At 38.6% G+C, this 21,007-nt stretch overlaps 1 protein-coding gene across 2 annotated transcripts; it reads left to right on the plus strand.

Moving 5' to 3' along the window:
- Nucleotides 1-1,788: 1,788 nt before the first annotated feature.
- Nucleotides 1,789-14,570, plus strand: SMNDC1 (survival motor neuron domain containing 1). Of its 2 annotated transcripts, none has more exons than XM_027852239.1 (6): nucleotides 1,789-2,109; nucleotides 4,473-4,592; nucleotides 9,466-9,608; nucleotides 10,050-10,211; nucleotides 11,788-11,941; nucleotides 13,293-14,570. In XM_027852239.1, exons 2-6 carry the CDS (start codon nucleotides 4,473-4,475, stop codon nucleotides 13,428-13,430), a joined length of 717 nt encoding a protein of 238 aa, XP_027708040.1. In that variant the 5' UTR covers nucleotides 1,789-2,109; the 3' UTR covers nucleotides 13,431-14,570. The 2 variants fall into 2 exon arrangements, with proteins under 2 accessions (XP_027708040.1, XP_027708041.1); XM_027852240.1 differs by lacking the exon at nucleotides 1,789-2,109 and adding an exon at nucleotides 7,421-7,611 and having other exon boundaries at nucleotides 4,500-4,592.
- Nucleotides 14,571-21,007: the final 6,437 nt, after the last annotated feature.

Here is a 21,007-nt window from a genome sequence, read left to right on the forward strand (position 1 = left end):
TTTTCAGCTACACCACACTATTTCTCTACTTTTAGAAGAAAATACTATCACAAAATCAGAATTCTTTAATTTTCTTCACTTTACATGTTTTAATACAGCAAATCGAAACTTTAAAGAAACACTAGCGGTTTTGATCCTTACTATTTTTAGAAATAATAGCCGAACAAGTTAGAATATAAATGTCAGTGTAGAAACTTAACACTGACATCAGATATTAAGGGCTTTTGCCACTTCAAAGGAAGTTTGAATCAGTGAACATATCTGAGGCATGATTAAGAATGCTGAAAATTGCTTCAGTTTTGTCTACAGCTAACTTGTCCATGGTGCCTAAATTAAGGCACATTGCACTGTACAGTGAAGCCTTTTAAATGGTGCAATGATAGAAAGGTTAGCAGGTCATCCTAATAAAATTTGATTTGTCCTGGAGTCCAGATAAGACCTACACAATGATGACTGCTCTGCAACTGAGGATCAGGCAGAACTACTGAATACAGCCCACCCCCAATTTGAAATCTTGTAATAAGAATACAAAGTTTTTATGGGGTAAACTTTGGCAGGCTTCTCATGTCACCAACTATGTACTCAGGGGATTCCTCAACTTCGACTTTTTTCCTGCTAGCTAAAATAAAAATAGCTCTCAGAAACATTTGGTCTATCTTTTCAGCTTCTACATGCCAGCCATTTACGTATTTACAAACTGCTGCCCCCTGCTGTTGGGTGACTGAAATAACTAGCTTCATCACCTTCAGCCAGCAATTTACTAATCCAACATCTGGAGAACCAAAGAAGATAACAAATACTGTAAGATACAGTCCCTGAACTCGAATTCTCCGCTCCCTCCCATCATCCTCAAAACAGAGACTAAACCTAACCCATTGGCACCCATTCATTCAACAAACACTAGGATCATACTAAGTGGAGCAGGCTCTGGAAATAACAATTTCTCAAACCCCGCATAACAGAAGGCAGGGACAATGGGAAAAACAGTGGGGGAACCAATAGGACACTACCCATTTCCCCAAACCACAAGGACAGCTTAGCAAAATATTCCCAAACTTCCAGCCGGCCACGACCGCCAGGTGAGGCTCTTAGCTATAAAGGTTTCTCCAACTGCCCCCAACAGTTTCTAATCATAACTAAGTACTTAACACGCACAACCGGCAGAGCCATCTAAACCCAGAATAACAATGCCCGATCAGGAAGGATCACAATCCCGGCTCCTTTCGACTGGAGAAGGGTCTAGACCGCAAACTGGTAAATGACAGAAATGGGACGAGAACCCAGGGCTCTTGATTCCCAAGCCAGAGGTTTTTCTCCCCACCACAGAGGCTTCTCGGCTCCATACTCTTGGCCTCCTGGACTCACGTCGCCCCCCACTAGCCTCACTTTTTGGTCTTTAAACCCCATCCCTTTCTCTCCAAGTCTGCTCCCCTGGATAGGAGACCCCTCAGGTTACTCCTGCGCCCGGGGATTACAGGATTTCGCCTTCCTACAGGTTTAAGCTACTTCCTCTCCCTCTGGGCCTCAATTCCCTAATCCACACAATGGCGGCACTCCCTACCCTACGTCACAGAAGAGCCCTAGAAGACAAAACGAAATTAGGGAAACAGAGGAGACAGCGAGGCAGCAATGACCCCAACCCTATTCACCCCCGAACTATAGACCACCCAACCCTCCAACCCCTGCCAACTCAATACCGGATATGACGCATGCGCACCCTACTCCCCGCCCAACCGTAACTTTCTTCTTACGTCACTTCCCCTTCTTGCCTTCTCCAAAGGCCTACGACAGAGGCCGCATCCACTCCGGGAAATCACGCGAATCGTCTGTCGCCTCGCGAGGCGTTAGGAATATCGCGAGATTTCTTTCGTGTCTCCGTCCCCTTCTTCCTCTCCTTTCCTAGCCCGCTCTGCTCTGCTCTTCCCCTCCCCCTCCCCGCCGACTGACACCCTCCTCCTCTGAGTCCCCGGCTCGAGTTGTCGCCGTTGCCGTCGCTGAGGAAGGGAGCCGGTGCTACCGCCGCCGTCATTGTCTGGCCTCGGTGCCCCACCTTTTGCTGCCGCCGCCGCCTCGGCTCCGGCCCCGGCTCCGGCCTCGGCCCTATAAAAGGTAAACCTCCGGGTAGGCGGCGGCGGCGGCGGCGGGCGGGCGGGAAGAGGCCTAGTCGGGCTGACTGTGGGCCGGACGGAAACTGAGGCCTGAGCAGGAGGCCTTGGAGGCCTGGCCCGAGGCGGGGCGAGCGCAGCACCAAAGCCGGCCGCTTCTTGTTTTCCGAGGCGGGGAAACTTTGGCTCTCTCGACCTGTCCCAGGCCCGGAGGGGGTTCGGGGAGACCCGGCCTTGTGATGTGCTGCTGGTTGTCCGGGAAACCAGGGTCCTTGGGGCCGACCCTGGGGGGGCTGAGGAAGCCGGGGACCCGGGGCGGGGCGGCGGGGGGGGAGGAAGGAGGGCGACAGGACTTCCAATGGAGGGGAGAGCATGGGAAGGGCAAGGGGCAGACCTAGAGGGAGGTGGGGGAAGCGGCCCGAGGCCCTGACGCCCTGGGGCAGGAGGAGCCGCTTCTAGTTCGCGGGGCCTGTAGTCTGGTGTCCTGTGGATCCTCTCCAAAAAGTACTCAAGACTCCCCGCCCTGTTCCGTGCCTGACGTCTGAGAACTTAGTATTGGGAGGAGGCCCCGCCTCTGGATCTGTGTCTCTTGCAATTAATTCATCCCATTTTGTATTTAAGTTATTTATGTGTACCGCCACTTAAAGGTACGCTTCATTAGGCCGTATGGACCATTTGTTATTTCTTACTGAGTCTTTACCAGCCTTTGGGCTTTTGTTTTGCACGTAGCATTAGCCTAACAATCCAACAAATACTTTTCAAGCGCCATGCTTTTCTGCTTGTAAAGCTCAGGGTTGGCTGCTGGAGGAGATAGAAATACTTTGGTCCAGCTGTCAGTTTACCCGGTTTGTTTGTTTTTTCCTCCTAGGGAAAAACTTTTATGTGTAGATTATGATAGGATGAAGGAAGGTGATAAATACAGATTGAAGCCCTAGCCTACCGGGATATAGAGATCTCATCCTCTTTTGGGAGGGGATGGGATCAGGAAAGGCTTATGGAAGAAATGGCATTTTGAATCTAGTCTTGAAGGATTTTGAGAAGTGTAAACATAAGGGAGCCAGCATTCATTCCAAATTCCCAAAGATCTGCTATTAGGCAGATATAAATAAATGTTTGTTAGATTTATTTGGTTTTAAACCCCAGATGCCTTTGAATATTTTCATTTTCATGCTGCTTTGTGTACCTAATTCTTGATGTAAGATCAGGAATATAAGGCAATTCAAACTTTTATTAGAAATTGACTGTGTTCAAGGTATTGTGCTAAATTGTAGTGATACAAACACACAAACAATATCTACCTATACAGCTAAGCTTAATACATGTCAGACCATAGTGGGGCAAAGGAGAAATTCAGACAAGGTGCTCTCGTGCTTTGCCTTGTGTCAGAAAAGACTTACGTTCAAATCTTGCCCCAACACATGTGCCACATGACTATGAGCACAAGTCATTTTACCTCTCTAATCCTCAATTTTCCCATCTATAAAATGAGGTTAAGTATCTCTTAATTCACAGGATTGTTATATGCAAATATACACACACACACACACACACAAAACGTACATAGAGCATAGTATAAATGTAAGCTATTATAATTTGAGGGGGAGAGAACACTTCTGGTTTGGGGAAGGATCATCACGTAAGACTTTATAGAGCAAATAGTACATTTGCTAAAACCTTAAAATGTGAGGATTCTAACTTGTAGAAATGAGGGAGGTAACATTCTGGGCATGAGGAATGGCCTATATGAATGCAATACAGTGAGAGATTAACGTCTGCCTTCCAGGATCAGGGAACGACTAGTAGACCAGTTTGTGTAATAGGATCAATATAAAATAAGACTAAAAAGGTAGTTTAGAACTAGGTGATGGGAGTTTGTATTGTATCCTACAGGCCTCTAAATATTTTTTCAGCAGGGGAGTGATATGATCAAAAGCTGAGTAAGTGTTGTAGGTGAATGATGTCTGCTTTGGAGTAGAGGTGTTAGGTAAAGCCTTAATGCAAACCATAGTCCTTCAGATTTGAAAGAGAACATAGAGATTGAGTCCAATCTTATTTTTACAGATGAGGAAACTGAGACTCAGAGGGACTTTATATTTGCCCAGTGTTTTGTAGTGATAAATTGGCAGTACTAGAAGCAAGTTGCCTATCTTCTAATCTTTTCCCAGTTTCTGGTTTCCCTTTCCTTAAAAAATAAAGGTGGGGATAATCTCAAAAGTATATTAAGAAATTAAGAGTAAGGGATCGATAGTAATTATTTTGAGGTACTGTGAAACTTGCAGGAAATAATTTTTTAAAGCTGATTGTGACATTTTATTGTATTCTTGGTTCCGTACTTCCATTTTAATATTATTTTCCCCTTTCTTGAAGATGTCTGAAGATCTAGCAAAGCAGCTGGCTAGCTACAAGGCTCAGCTTCAGCAAGTTGAGGCGGCATTATCTGGGAATGGAGAAAATGAAGACTTGCTAAAATTGAAAAAAGATTTGCAAGTGAGTATGGGGGACACCAGAAAATATTGCTTGAAAAACTATACTCCTAATTCTGATTTCTACATAGTTACACTTTTTACTGGAGGCACAGACACATCAGAAAACACCAACACAAAACAGCTGGTTCTTGAAGAATGTTTGCATAGTTAAGGTTGCTGTACAGTTTGATGGAATTGCATAAAGTCAAAATGAGGAACTCTTACAAAGTTTTTAGATGGTTTCATTCATAGTAGTTATTTTTTAAAAAGGAATCATAAGATCTGACAGAAAAATTGTGGGTTTAAAAATTTTAAGAACTCTTGAGAAAGGTACACATTTTTAAAAATGGCAACATTTGGATTTGTTCTTTAGGAAATAAATTAATATTGAGTTAATCAGTATATACCTAGGAATGAAATCCAAAGGGATTGTCACAAAAACTGAACTAGTCACATGTTGGAAATTTAAAACTAGAAATTTTTTTAATGGATAAAGGGAAAAAATTAATTTAGGGTAAATTTTAGTTTTAAGCCCTATTGAATAGCGTTTTTTCTCCTCAAAGCTTCTTCCTTTTTTGTTACTAAATTGAAAGTCTCAATGTATCTTTTCAGGGTTTTTTTCTGAATAGGAAATGTTACACTTTTGAACTTCAAGGTTAGAGTTTACAGTGTATACATTTGACGTATACAGATTACAAATGCTTTGTTGTTGGCAGTCTAAATTTTTTGAATAATAAGTGAAGTCATGGTGTATTGCAAACTATAGTTTAGATAGTTTTTTGTAAATCTCTAATCCTTAGTTTGCCTATGAAGTTATTATCCATAGCTTTTTTTATAAATTGAATTTTAAGAATGCTAAGAAAATAGTTTACTCCTTGGATAGAAGTGTACTTGCAATTTGAATTGCAGTTGTGAAATTTTGGCATTCATTTTAAAGGTAAGCTTATTTAAAAGAGTGAGTTTTCACATTTTAAATGACTGTCATCTTTGAGTTTTATAGTTTGTTTAGAACAGGGCTTAAACTTTTTCTATTCACAACCCCTTCAGTGCTTCTGTACCCAGTATAGGGTCACGACCCACATTTTAAGAAGTGCTGAACTTTAGAAATATATTTAGACTGAAATTATTTCCTCCCTGAATCACACACAGAGCTTTAAACAGTTGTCCATATGCTTCTAGCTATCACTCACCATCAGCTTCAGCTCTCTAACAAAACCAATTAATATAAAATCCTACAGACTGTTCCTGGTATTATTCTCAACATTGATATAAAAATTAAACTTTTTATTCTAAACATGTTCCCTAGTGTGAGTTCTTAAACAATTTGTCTGAGATGCTATATTTCCTCATAGTAAATTCTAAATACAGACATATGTAAATGAACTTTTAAAGTAGTATGCCTTACAGAAAAAGTTTAAATAATTTGACCTAATTTATTTAAAAGTCAGATTTGCACATTTTTTGGAAGAGGGAAAGTGCAAAGACTGGAGAATATATGTAAGCAAATCCTTCTTCTACCTCCCCTGCATTTTCATACCTATCTATATCTGTGATGCCCCATATAACATATGGGCATGTATAGTTATTAAAGATGAAACTGCTATACTGACTAACCAAGTGTTTATTTTGTGAAGTCTATTTAGTTAAAATATTATTAGTAATTCATAATTTCTCCTGCCTCCCCAATATATCATTTTGTCAGAAACGTTCCTTATTTTGAAAATAAGGAAATTAATAGGTATGGCATTAAAATCAGCATGCCTAATGTTAGTGCCTACCATTGAATAATGAATAACCATTTTAAAAGATCCCTGTTAGAAACTTGGAAGAAGATAAAATGTTGTAAGGTTGGCTTTGGTATAATGCTATCCTTAGAAGTTCATCCTGTGGGACAGCATTATAGGTGAGAACCTTTTTAATGAGATCCATCCTGTACTTCCATGAAAAATGCTCTCTAATCAGAATCCAAGGCAAAACTGCCTTATGCCAGTGTCATTTGTACTAATTTTAGATACCCAGCAACCCAGCCTTGTAATCTTTTTATTGTAAAATGAACACTACTACCATTAATTTAAAATACTTGTATAAGAGACCTAAGTTCTAGGTCCTCATACAGCCATGTTATTGTGAATTCTGTTCTTTTCAAAATTAGAGCAGTATGGTTTTTTCCTTTTTTTTCCCAGCTTTGTACCATGTAAAAAAGTCACATTACTGCAAAATACAGGCCCATTATGAACAAAACAGTTGTTCAAAGATGAATTTTATCTTTTAAGACAAAAGGTTCTGAGAAATATATGGATTTGTTCTCTTTGAAACTACACAATTAGAGTTTATATTGCAGCCTTTAGTATTTCATTATGCCCTTAACAGTTGGTCTAAAGAAATCTGTTTAAATTCAGTTCTTCTTCATTGAGTTTTTGGCCTTCTCATTTTTTGCATGTATGTATTCAAGCCATTTCACAGCTTCAACTTTTTTTTCTTTTACTGAACTCGACCTGGTTTTTAATTTTCTGCCATCCATCCATTTGACGCTTTGTCACATGAGATGCCTTTTTCTACATTTCTTTTAATGTCTTGGCTTTCTTCTTGCCATTGAATTTTCTCTATTTGTCCTGTAAGTGCTGTCTTTTATAGCCAGTAAAATCACTCAGCAGACAGCAGATTAATCTTTTGTAAGTCATACTTTGCATTCTCTTTTCCCTTCAAATAAAGTGGGTATAGTAACTTCTAGGTTTGCTGCCCAGTAAGTCTATGGATATTCACAGAAATAGTCTATATATTAAGCTGTTTTGCTAAATAAACTGGTTCTAAAGGAGGCAGGGGTCAAGTCACCTGTCTCATATATTACAGTGGCTCTCTGCATCCCCGAAACGCCTTCCTTCAGTAAGCACAGTGCTTGGGTGCACCCCCTTTGACCTGCTGATATGTATATCACAACTCCTGATGCTTCCTGGAATTGCCGATTACTGTAACTGCTGCCCATCTGTCAATGAAGGAGCAGTTTCAGAACTCAGACTTGGGGGAGGAAAAGTTAATTAATGGTATGTACCTTCAAGAACTCCCTCATATGTAAAATACTTTATTTCTAATACCTTGGTCCACATGCACAATTGGGGAAAGACATTTAGAAGCGTGTGTGAAGTAAGGATTCAAATACTGGCAAACTTAAAAAGGCACTAGGTAAACCTTTTTTTGGGGGAAAACAATCTTCATGTAGAGTTTTTATCATTTCAGAGCTGTGCTCTGTGAATTTTGATTTCTCTTAACAGTTAACAGCTTTTCAGGGCCTCTCTTTATTGAAAATACCTATCTTTATCATGAAATAACCAAAAGATTATTATTCTAAGATGAGGTCACTATACATATACTTTATAAATGTGGGGCATTTAGATTGAGAATTTATTTTTTTTGCTCTGAGACAACCCAAAAGAGCCAGAAAATAGTGTAGTTCATTGATTAGGGAATTAAAAGGCAATACAAAATAGGTTTCCTGGGTTCTATTCCTAGTACTTAAGTGGCTGGCTTTGAAGAATATGCTAGTTCACTTAACTGTATTATATAAATAACTGATTCACTAAATCAGGTACATAACAAATTTGTAAACTTTGTTGTATTCACAGAAAGCTATATTATTATTAAAAGCTATTTGCATAGCTGCTTGGCGACAGAGAGAATTTCATTAGTATAACTACACTGTACTTTTAGCTTTTGTTTTTCTTTTAGTGAAGGCATCTGATTCTTTGCTTTTATGCTCAAGATTTTTACCTTTCTCCAAGGGTTTGATGTTACTTTTGTGTAGACTCAAATATGAGTCTGTCAGGAAAAGCCAGGAAGATTTGGAAACTTGAGATACAAAGTAATATTTAGGCTTTTTGGCCATTCAGTAAAAACTACCGTAATCAACTAGTAGGAGCCAGAAGAAACTCAGTACTGATGTGACTCCTTATTTCTCACCCCTCAAGATAACATTTAAAACAATATTTATACATGGCATTGGAACAGATTATTAATGTGCACACTTGCTAGAACTATTTGTGTTCTGATGCTTTATAGTTAGTTAAGCAGTGTTTTAAAAACAAAATTAGGTAAGTTGATGCAGAGTAGATTTGTTCATCTGGGGAATCTAACAGATAGTTATAAAAATGCATCTGTCCACTGTATTTTTTAAATATACTGAAAGTTTTTTAATACCAATATCTAATCAAGTGTTAGCCTGAAGTAGCAGAGCAACTGTTAACAAATGATTGCTCATCTATTACCTGATTGCTTTTAAACCCCACCTAATACCTTTTTATGGATCTATGCTAAATTGCATGGCTATTGTGGTACTGAAATAAGTTGTTTTGAAAAATGTCATTTGCTTAACCTTTCCTGGGCAAGTAGGAGAGATTGCTGGTTTTATCTGCTATTGATGTAACTTCATGGATATTCTGGTAAAAAAAATTTAGTGTGTGTTGGCATGTTTTTGGTATTAATAAAGCTGCTTCAAGTGCTCTTTAGCCATTTTGGTTTTTTTGCAGAAGGGGGGGAGAAAGGAGGGGGGATGGATGTCAAGCTCCAGTTCCAATTTAGCCAGTACTATTACCTTGTAACCTCTTTTAAATAGGACAGTCATATTAAAAGACATGCCAATTATATTTCCCTTTTGAATGGTTTGACCCTATTTCTGTTCCTTAGGAAACAATGATTTGCTAAAATAGCCACTTCTAATATGCTACATAAAATATGCTATTTTACATATGTATAAGCTTAAGCATAGCCCATTTTCATTAATATTTGTAGTTAATGGGGTTTTCAAAGTTTGATATCTCTTGTGTTTCTTCTGATTGAAAATTGTTGATAGTACTAATCAAAAAAGTAATGGTGTGTTATATCACTTTTGCTTTTCCCTTTAGGAAGTTATAGAACTAACCAAAGATCTTCTTTCAACCCAACCTTCGGAAACCCTTGCAAGTTCAGACAGTTTTGCTTCTGCTCAGCCCACTCACTCCTGGAAAGTAGGGGACAAATGTATGGCAGTCTGGAGTGAAGATGGACAGTAAGTGTAGAAACAAACTTCTCTAACTGTAACATGAATTATTACAATACAATGGTAAGAGATTTTCATTCAGTTTGAGCTACCCCATTTGAATCCCTCTCTCTAGCTAATTTTATTCTTGGTAGATAACAGTAAGTGAAAATTTTCAACTTTATGTTTTCTTATAAGGAGAGGGATGGTTCATGTTAACTTGACTGTTTAATAAGATAGCCCAAGTCACCTTTACCCTAGATTGTAGTTTTAAACTTAATGTATAGTGTTATTGAGGGAGTAGTAGACCATCCCAGACTACTCTGTAATATATGCTATTTGTATGTACCTGTTGATTATGGAAGATTTATTTTAGCTTCCTATATAGTAGCTGAGAGACTACAGTATAGATCTTATAAGGTTGAGTACCAAACCTTTACTCACCTGCTTACAGCCATGATATCTTTACAGGTGTTATGAAGCAGAGATTGAGGAGATAGATGAAGAAAATGGGACCGCTGCCATCACATTTGCTGGTTATGGTAATGCTGAAGTCACACCTCTACTCAATTTGAAGCCGGTGGAAGAAGGAAGAAAGGCAAAGGAGGACAGTGGAAATAAGCCCATGTCAAAGTAAGTGACTAAATGATGATTTGTGACATATGAACTTAGGTTGTATTTTCTCCGTTTGAGTTCTTTTATGCCATCTGCAGTCAGAATACCTGTGTTTGAGGCAAAAAAAATTGTATCTCTTAACTCATTTACCATTGTCCTGATGATTGGGTAGAAAATCTTTTCAAACCAATATGGAGTTAATTTTACCTAAATGATATTTGTACATTATTTACATTATATATGTTTCTACAAAGTTTTAAATTTTAAGTCATAAGAGTTTAACAACAAAAAGTGTGATAGCTTGAATATGTCACTTTGTCATTTTGATTCTTAACTATAAATGAAAACTTTTTAATTCTGATTTCATAGTGTTGTATTTCATAGAATTAAAAATTTCTCAAGTAGGAATGTTCTCGTAGGTCATGTATTTCAACCTCTACTTGAAGCATGAATTCCCACAACAACTTTGAGGGCAGAGGTTGTTATTGGGGGGAGGGGGCACAGTTCTTTGCCTAGTGACTTTTAATTAATGTGGGCATTTAATTAATATTTGAATTTAATCTTTGACAAGTGATGGTAATCTAGATTTTGCTCGATGGCCTCTAGTGCCAAGAGATTACTCTGTTCCCTAGCCATCTCATTTCCTTTGGTTGGCTTTAATTTTTAGGAAGTTATTTCACATATCAAAACAAATTCTTCCATATAGCTTCCGCCCATTAGTCCCAGTTTTTTCCCCTCCTCTGGGATCAGGCAGAGAGCAGAACTAGGGAATGAACATTACAAATTTAACTGAGAACGAGTTGCTACATCAACACATTTGGGGCATTATACTGTCTTGGAGCCATTTTAAGTAAATCTTGGTGAAGCATCACAGCCTTTATTACCATATAGTTGATTGATCATTTTATCTCACCATTGTAATAGCCATGCTTGATCATGACTATGTTCCTGTTCTCAGTGCTTATTCTGTCCCTTCTCAGGCTGTGAGGTTTAGGCTATAGTTGTTCCCTTATTTCTTTATTGACTTGCATTCTTCAATTAGTGAAAAATCTAATGTCTAAGTAAAAATTATTATAAGAAACTTTGGTGTTTCTGACCCTAAAGTAAAAGAAATCTACATAATAGTTACCTTGCTGACATAAATTCAAATTTAAATTGGTTGGTTTTTCTTTGTGATAACAATACCTGGTCATGTAGATGGAGAAATTTTATTGTTTGCTTTTTCTTACCCTCCATATATTTTGTAGTGATGAGGGTAACATTTCTTGCTAACTACTTCTGTTTGGAAAATGGAAAAGTCTTGGCTGCCAATAAAAAATTAGTACTTTATTCAAATGCATAGTAGCAAGAGTTGTGTAATCAAGTGAAACGTTCATAATTAGACTCAGTTATTATCAGGTAACTGAGATTATATTTGTGCTTGAGGGTTTCCATGGACACCATTTAGCTAAGAAAAAGTTTTAAATTCTTGCTTTTGATTGGCATTGGTTTTAGTGAATTAATAGCTTTTATTTATACACACAGGTGGACTTTTTTTTTCATAGTCACTGACTTCAGAGTTGGCATCTTATTTATCTTATTTCTTTTCACACAGAAAAGAAATGATTGCCCAGCAACGAGAATATAAAAAGAAGAAAGCATTGAAAAAAGCTCAGAGAATAAAAGAACTTGAACAGGAAAGAGAGGACCAGAAGGTGAAATGGCAGCAGTTCAACAATAGAGCCTATTCTAAAAACAAAAAAGGCCAGGTTAGTCGGTCCTTTCATTGTGTTTTGTTTTCCAGAGGTGAAGCAGCTATTTTTAAAAGAATCTTTGTAGGAAATGAGACAAGATTGTGCAAGAAATATAAATGATAAAAATGATATTTTTTCCTATTTAACTTTAGTAAATTGAACTGAAGGATAAATCCCCCTTGAAAATCTCTTTGGGTTAATACTGAATTTTCTATGGGTGTTATACATGAGTCTAAGACATTTTCCTTCTCTAAAATGTGAAACTTGAAAAATGTTTTGCACAAGGGAGATTTGCTGTACTATATACAACATATGATTAAACAATACTGATTTACCTGCTCTAAGAATCTGTTGTCTCTCCCAGGTTATAAATCATGTCTTCACTTAGTTTCACACTAATGCTTTGTATCTTTTACTCATACTCCAAAGTATACTTTACTGGATGGAGAAACAGCTGTGGTGCAGCAGAAGGCAGTAGAATATTAGATTTGGAGTCGAGATCTCTGTTTACATTCTAGCTGTGTGAACATAAATAAGTCAGTGTGTCTTGTGAACTGGTAGTTAGAAGAACTGAGTTCATTCTTGCTTCTGATGCTTACTACCTGTGTGACCTCAAGAAATTACTAAACCTACCTGGGCCTCAGTTTCCTCAACTGTAAAATGAAGGATTTGGACTTGACGGCTTCAGAGGTCCCTTCTAGCTTTACTTCTGTGATATTATTGACACGCTTTACCGCTGAGTCTCAGTGGCGTGTGTAAAGTGAGGACACTGTACTCAATGATGACTGAGTTCTCTTCTAACTTAAAGTCCTTTGACTGTGATGTTCTAAGATAACATATAGGAAGTCAAGTATTTCTGCATATCATAGTTATTACATGTAGTTCATATACCATCTGTGGGTAGAGGGGCTTTTTTTTTCCCCTAGAGAAGTCTATTTTGCAATTATCAAAGAGCAGAGTAACTCAGAATTTAAACTTTAGATGACTGGTCAACATTAAATTCACATAGTCATGATTCTAGCTGGTATAAAATAAGACTGTTTTAACTGAGTTCAGAATTTGAATTTTCCAAAATAAAATTGAATAACAACTTATGAGGACTTAGCTAATATTTTTTGAAGAAAGAATTATTTACTCAGTGTCTATGGCATGTTTAACATTTGCTTCTTCATGTCTCATCCAAACTGAAGTGTCTTCTGCTTGAAAATTTTTCTTTCCTTAGCTTTGACATTAGTGCTTGGTTTTCATAATTGGTAAGGCTTTTTAAAAATATATTTTATAGCCTAAATGTAATATAGTATTTTAAGTTTAAAAATTAAATTTTCCCCAAGGCTAATCATGAATATTTTTTTTATTATTTTCTTAGGTAAAAAGGAGTATTTTTGCCTCACCTGAGAGCGTAACTGGCAAAGTTGGAGTAGGAACTTGTGGAATTGCCGATAAACCCATGACACAGTATCAAGATACCTCTAAATACAATGTCAGGCATTTGATGCCTCAGTAATCAGAGAAACTGGTGGATTTCATCTCTGCAGGGCTTTACATTTACCTTTTTATCCTTATATTTTTCTAAAGGTAAATTATTTGTTAGATAGTAAGGAAGAGACTATTGTCATCATTATCTGACTTCAGACAATAGAATGAGACTTGAAGAAATTGCATTTGATGACTGCTTTTCAGTTGACTTTCTTCATTACTACCATTTCCCCCAGATTTTATCCTGTAATGCAACTTTTGTAGACAGACGCTGCCTAAATTCAGCACCTAGATGAAGTGTTTACCTTCCAGATATTAGACTTTGCCACATATCTAAGAGTTGTACCCCTTCCAAGTCATAACTTGCAACTTTCAGATGCTTTGAATTTGCCACGTATTCCAGCAGCCTTTGGAGCGTCATGGTAAATCACTATCCTGCCGAACAAATTTGTTCTTTCCAACTTGTTCTAATTTCAGTTTATACCCTAATTGTTGTCATCAAATTATGCCCAGATATAGGTCCATTTGTGGGCGGCAAAATTTGTTGTGAAGTTTTTCCCTCCAATAACTTCTTGAGTCTCTAGCCTTTTTTGGAATGACTTCAGTCCTCTTACACTTTTCATTGAGACTTTATTTTGTGTGAGAAACCATGTTGAAGACCAGCTACCTTTTATAAGTTTTGTACCTGTTTGCTTTTCTCCTCTGTTGACTTTCACTTCTGGTAGTGGTGCCACCTTTGGATGTGTAATGTTTATATGAGAAAAAAAAAAAGCTAATGTATAGCCCTGTATACAATGTAGATATTATTTTTGTAAAGACTAAGGCTGAATTAATGAACAAGAGTACTCTGAATGTTTTCACCATTAAATTCTACTGTATTTCTTGTGCATTAATCTGACCATAATTTCCTTGTATATTATGTTCATGTAGCTGAGTTTGTAATTTTTGTTAACTAGATCAGGTTGTCAGCACTCATTGATGCAAGTGACCATCACAATTACCTGAGTTGCATTCAGTTCAAGCTAATATATGCAACTGATAGTTTAGAATGACATGCATAGAAAAAGGTACTTCCTATTAATGGAAGATGGTGATTTTTATGACAAATGTGTTAATTTCAGTTTTGTATGTTTAACTTTTATTAAATAAAGTGTTTTTAAAATCTCTAGCATGTGTGTAGAAAAGAAGAAAAGTCATGGGCTCTCAGACTCATTCTAGTAATTAAGACTGAATATGACAAATACATTTTAGCTATAGAAGAGAGATTTTTGATGCCTGATGAGGACAGTAGTTTTTTTTTGTTTTTGTTTTTAATAAAAATGGGAATCTTCCTTATAAATTCTGTTTTTTAGAAAGAAACATTTTGGGGAGGAAAGGACATAAGTGATTTAATGAACTTTTGTTGAGGATTCATGAGACAGCAGAATAGGAGGGGAAAATGGCAAATGTACGTTTCAATTTTATAAACATTTTACTATCAGCAGATGACAACTGCTTCCCTAAACAAGTTAATATGTTACTATGGGCAAGTCATGCAGGACAGATAGACTAGAAAGAAAGTTGAGATGGAAAATTCCAAATCAGCTTAAACAGAGAAGGCACAAACTTAGCTAGAGAAGGGATGAATTAGCAAGAAAGGCTTTGTATTTCAAACAAACTGCAGTAACTACTGTCACTTCTTATCTTTCTCTTTTGCCATGTAAATGGTGGGAGTAAATCTTATGGATCTTACATATGATTATGACTAAATCCTTTTTTTAAGCTGTAGGGTTTAAGAGGAATGTGTAGTTTTGCCTAATCAAAATGGTTTCTAAGTAGAATAACCCTTGTATGTTTGCTTTGGAAGTAGTTTATACCATGTGTTTCTGTAGCTGTATTATTTCATTTGAAGCCTCTAAAGACTCCTGGGTCCTTCCCATGATTCTTCCTATCACTGTAGATCCTCCTTTCTTGCTCTGTACCCCTTATGGAAGAAGTTTTGGTTATATGAATATATACATACATAGTTAAAGAAGGATGAAAATTTAAAGAAATAACAATGAAATCTTAAATCTCAAAAGCAGATGTGATCAAACTAATTCCACCTTCCTATATATACACATATATGTGACTTTTAGAGATTTTGTGGTATGTTCTGATAATAGTGTTCCCTTAAATATCTGTATTGCCAGGCTTGACTTTTTTAGCATTTGGGAGATGATTTTTTTTATTAGAACTGAACTAATAATATCACTTTAATACTAGGTGCTGTATCTGTATCTGTATCCCTGGACCATACAAAGCCCACGATCCTTACATTGTAAAGCCAGACCTGAAAAAGGCAGAGAGGAAAGAGAAATAGAAACAAAAGCCACTCTCGGAGATGGGAAATTTTGTTATCAGATTGTAGCCTTTTATCTTTATTGCAACAGAAATGAATGCAGATAACCAGGGATACCTAAGGAGATTGATTCTCTGTCTAAGGGTGAGGGGTTAAACCTTGGGCAACAGCCCCAGCCCCAAAAGGGGCTTCCGTGTTTCTTCCCTCATTTGGTGCTGTGTTGTGAGTGAAATTTAAGTTCTGTATCAACTAGCCAACTGTTCTACAGATCCTTGTAGTTCCTTTCTCAAAGCAGGTCAAGTTCTGAGCTAAAAAATGGTAATGAGAAAGAACACAACCAATTCATCTGCTTTTTTGTCTGTGTCAATCCTTTGAAGACTGCCATGTGCTACTATGAGGCAACTGTGTGGCACAGTGGTTAGGGCACTGCAACTTATAAAGGGCCTGTAGTTGGGAGGATCGTGGCTCAGATCCAGCCTCAGACATGTACCCAGTGACCTGGGTAAGTCACTTAACCACTGTTTGCCTCAGTTTCCTCATATCACGGGAGGATAATCATAGCGCCTATCCCAGGATTGTTGTGAAGATCAAATGAGGTAATATTTGTAAAGCAGGTTCTTCATAAATGCTTAGTCCCTTCCCTTCCCCTGCTGTAGTTGTATCCTAAGGTATGTGTATTCTATGGCATCTGGTATATGGGACCCACTTTAGTCAATGTTACTGTCAGATCTAGGGACCTGGTCGGAGGCAAGAGGATCACAGGATCATAAATGTAGAACTGAAGGCCACCTCAGAGGATATCCTCTGTCCGAACGCTTCGTTTTACAGATGATGAAACAAGCCCAGAGAAGTAGAAGTGGTTTGCCCAAGGTCATGCTGTATTCAGAGGTGGGATTTGAACCCAAGTCCTGATTTCACAGCCCCACTGGATGAACTATATGAGATGATATCAGTAGGAGCACCAGTGCTACCTCACTTCTTAATCTGCGCCAAACTTTTGCCAGTGCAGACCTTGAGTAGGGAACTGCTCTTCCCCTTTAGGTCATTCAAACCCCATTACTTGTCCTCATTGTTCCCTTCTTCCTATTCCCCCTCAATCCATCCCCCATAATGTCCTGCTCCAACGCTAACCACCTTTTTCACTGTGCTCTCTAGAATGCCTGTTTCATAGGTAACAAATTTCCTTTCATCTTGAGTCATTTCATTCTCTTCTATCTAGTTCTCACTGAGACCTGATTCACTCCCTGGCCACCCTTTCTGACATTGACCATTCCCCCCCATTGTTGAAATATTCCTTGCTCCCCATTGCCACATATGGTTCTCCTGTCACCATCTTTCAATAACCTCTCCTTTGAGGTTCACTCTATATATATTTGGGGCAGCTGGGATAGAAAGCCAGATGTGGAGTCAGAAAGACTCATCTTCCTGAGTTCAAATCTGGCCTCAGCTGCTTACTAGCAGTGTGACCTTGGAAGTCACTTAACTCTGTTTGCCTCAGTCCTTCATCTATAAAATAAGTTGGATAAGGAAAAGGAAAACCACTCTAGTATCTTTGCCCAAAAAAACCCCAAATGGGGTCAATGAAGAGTTAGGCCTGAAAAACAACTGAACAATCTATATCTGCCAACCAATCAAAATCCTTGTAGCTATTGTCTCCTGTGACCTCCAGGATACTCCCTTTCCTCAATGAGTTTAGTGCCTGGTTCACAATCTTCTTTCCTTCCTAACCCCTGCCCTTATACCATGGGACTTTAGTATACATATTGATAACTTCCTCAAACACCCGAACCTCTCAATTCCTCAACTTACTCATTTCCCACAACCTATGACATTTCACCTCAGCCACACAGAAAGTTAGTTATACCCTTGATCTTGCCATCACTCACAAATGTACCAATTCAACATTCATGAACTCCAATTCTCTTGCCTGATTATAATATATTGGCATTCCATCTCTCCCTCTGCCTTCTGAAACCAAACCTTGTTCTTCATCCACACTGTAACATGACCTCAATGAGAGAACCTCTCAGTTCTCTTCTAGGCCATTGCCCCTACACTAGCTACCTTCTCCTTTCCCCGTCTTGACCCCTTGGTGAATTCTACTCTACACTGTCCTCTTGAGTCCCCTGCCTCTTCCTGTCACCAGTATTTTCCTGCCAAGCCTCAGCCTTGGATCACTCCCACCATCCATTGCTTTCCCTCACATACGTGTGTTATTGAATGAAGTTTTTGAGAAAAATCACAAAACCATGCTGAATGGATCCACTAAAACATGTTACATAATGTCAACTGGGCCTTCACTGCTTCACTCCCTAATTAAGTCAGTATCCCAGTCACCATAGTGGTTCTTCCAATCTTTTCATCCCTTCTTAAGTCTTCTGTAACTCCTACTTCCCTTCAGCTGAGAACCTTGTTTCATATTTTACTGAAAAAATTGAGGCCATTTACTGAGAGCACTCTCTTCCTTCTCATCTCAGCATCCGTATGCCTTCTGTCACTCTTTTCCTTTATCCCTCTTGCACAGGATGAGATGGTCTTCTTTTCTTAGGCTAACCTCTCTACATATAAGAGTGATCCTATTTCATTTGTTTTCTCCAAGAGATTGTCACCTTTATCACACTCTCACTTATCTTCAGTCTCTGTCAACTGGCTGCATCCCTACTGCTTGCAAACATGCCTGTTTGCCCCCCATCCTCAAAAAACTGACTTGATCCATCTATTCCTGCTATTGTCCCACATCTCTCACTTTTTGTGGTTAAACTTGAAAAGGCCATCTGCAATTAGGTGCCTCCACTTTTTCCCTCTCACTTGCAACTCTACAGTCTAGTTTCTAACCTCATCATTCAATAAAAACCATTCTCGCCAAAGGCAACTGACCTTATCTTAAGTGCCAAATCTAATGGCCTTTTCCTCAATCCTCATCCTTGACCTCTGCAGTTTTTGATATTGTCAGTCATACTCTTCTCCTTAATACTTTCTTCCGAGTTCTCCTTTTTCCTATCTGACCCCCCCCCCTTTTTTTTTTGGCTAGGCCATGGGGTTAAGTGATTTGCCTAGGGTCACACAGCTAGTAAGTGTCAAGTGTCTGAGGCTAGATCTGAACTCAGGTCCTCCTGACTCCAGGGCCAGTGCTGTATCCACTGCGCTGCCTGGCTGCTCCTATGGCCCATTTTCAGTCTCCTTTGGTGGATTTTTCTCTGTGTCATGCCCACTAACAGGTTTCCCACAAACTTTGTCTTGGACCCTCTTCCCTTCTCCCTCTATACAGTTTCCCTTGGTGATCTCTTCAGTTCCCATGGATTCAGTTAGTCTCTATGCGTATGATTCTCAAATCCAGCCCTAACCTGTCTCCTGACCTCCAATATCATTTTACCTGCCTGTTGAGTGTCTTGAACTGTTTATCCTGTAGACACCTCAAACTCAACATATCCAAACCTGAACTCTGTTTTTCTCCAGTCCCTCCTCTCTAACTTTGCTTTTGCTGTTGTGGGTACCAGCATTTTCCTAGTGCTAGGCACAACCTGGGCATGGCACCTCGGGCTTTCACTCTCCCCCTCACATCCAGTCTGTCACCAAGGCCTGTCAGTCTCACCTCTGTAACATCCTTCCCATACCTCCCCTTCTCTCTTCCGATGCTGCCGCCACCCTGGTGCAGACCTTCATCGCCTCACACTTGGACTGCTGCAATAGCCTGCTGGTTGGTCTGCCTGCCACAAGGCTCATCCACACTTCAGTCAGTTCTCCATTTAGCTGCCAAAGGGACCACCTTCAGAATCAAATATAAAACTTTCCATCCGGCATTCAAAGCCCTCCATAGCCTCCCACCCCAAACCCTTTCCAGTCTTACACCTTACACCCCAACATGCACTCGGCGGTCCAGCGATCCTGTCCTCTGTTGTTCCTTGAACAAAACATGGCATCTCCCAATTCCAGACATTCCCAATACATGGAATGCTCTTCCTATTCATCTCTACTTCCTGGTTTCCCTGGCTTCCTTCATGTTCCAAATAAAAGCCCATCTTTGGGAGGCCTTTCCCAATCCCTCTTAATTCTAGTGCCTTCCCTCTCCTGATTATTTGATATTCTGTATATAGCTTGTTTATACATAATTATTTGCATGTTGTCCCTCCCATTCAGTTGTGAGCTCCTGGAAGACAGAGACCATCTTATGCCTTTCTTTGTATCCCCAGCACTTAAAACAGTGCCTGGCACATAAATGTTTATTGACTTAATAAATATTTATTGACTGACTTTTTCACCCTTTTCCCAGACCCTCACCCATCTTCATCACTTTCTCTGTTTACTTGTTCTACATTCTCTTCTGCCTACATCCTTAAGAGGTGTCCTATGAGTACAAGGACCATGGTTATAATTTAAATTTGGTCCCATTTGAAAATCATAAAACATGCAGTTTATCATGTGTCCTGATTTCTGGTTCATAAAGGATGCTTATCATGCCCTCTAAGAAAGTTGAGGAGTGAACAAAACCATGAATCCAGAAGAGAGGAAGTCTCTTGATACTCATTTCTTTATTTTCAGCTATTGTCAAACAAGATCATTCTTCCCTTAAATTCTGCACCAGCTTTGGATGAATTTCTGTGTCTAGTAGTTCATATCCAGCCTCCATAACTGGGAAGGAAAGCTCCTATGATGCTTAGCTCTCTTTTCATGTTCTCAATAAGTTTAAAATGAAGTCAGGGTTTCAAAGGAATGAAAGTTTTGGTTTTCTAGAATTCCTCTGTTAAGTAAGAGGTCTATTATTTAATAAAAATTTCAGAGAAACATAGGAAGACTTCTGTGAACTGAGGCAGAAGCAAGCAGAACTAAGAAAACGATAGACACGATTGTAATGTAAATGACTACTAAGAGAAGCTGAAAGCTGTGTAATTTTAGTGACTTGGCAATGGCAAAGATAAAATGCACTCCCTTCTTTTCTAGGACGAAGGTAATGAATATAGGATATTGCATGTGCCATCAGATGCAGTTGTGTCATTTTGCTAACCTGCTTTTCTTTGTTAAAAAGGGAAGGTTCATTGGGTGGTAGTAATTGGGGGCAGCATATCCGAAAATAACTGATGTAAAAAGCAATTTGAAAACCATCTCCTAAAGTGAATTTTAAAAAATCGTAGGGGTAAAAGCATATTACAAATTAGATTAACTGAAATTAATTCCAGAAAAAACAAAATCAAATTTTTCTTAATTTGAGCAGTAAGGACCTGGGTTTTAATGTGATCATGGGTAATCAGTTTCCTCTGGGTCTCTTTCATCTGTAAAATGAGAAGCTG

Source organism: Vombatus ursinus, unplaced genomic scaffold (assembly GCF_900497805.2).
Source record: "Vombatus ursinus unplaced genomic scaffold, bare-nosed wombat genome assembly UNPS02009205.1, whole genome shotgun sequence".
Classification (NCBI taxonomy): Eukaryota; Metazoa; Chordata; class Mammalia; order Diprotodontia; family Vombatidae; genus Vombatus; species Vombatus ursinus.

Coding starts and splice junctions, on each gene's coding strand:
- SMNDC1 (XM_027852239.1), top strand. CDS start 4,473: ATGTCTGAAGATCTAGCAAAGCAGCTGGCTAGCTACAAGGCTCAGCTT. Junction 4,593..9,465: donor AATTGAAAAAAGATTTGCAA/GTGAGTATGGGG, acceptor TTTTCCCTTTAG/GAAGTTATAGAACTAACCAA. Junction 10,212..11,787: donor GGAAATAAGCCCATGTCAAA/GTAAGTGACTAA, acceptor CTTTTCACACAG/AAAAGAAATGATTGCCCAGC.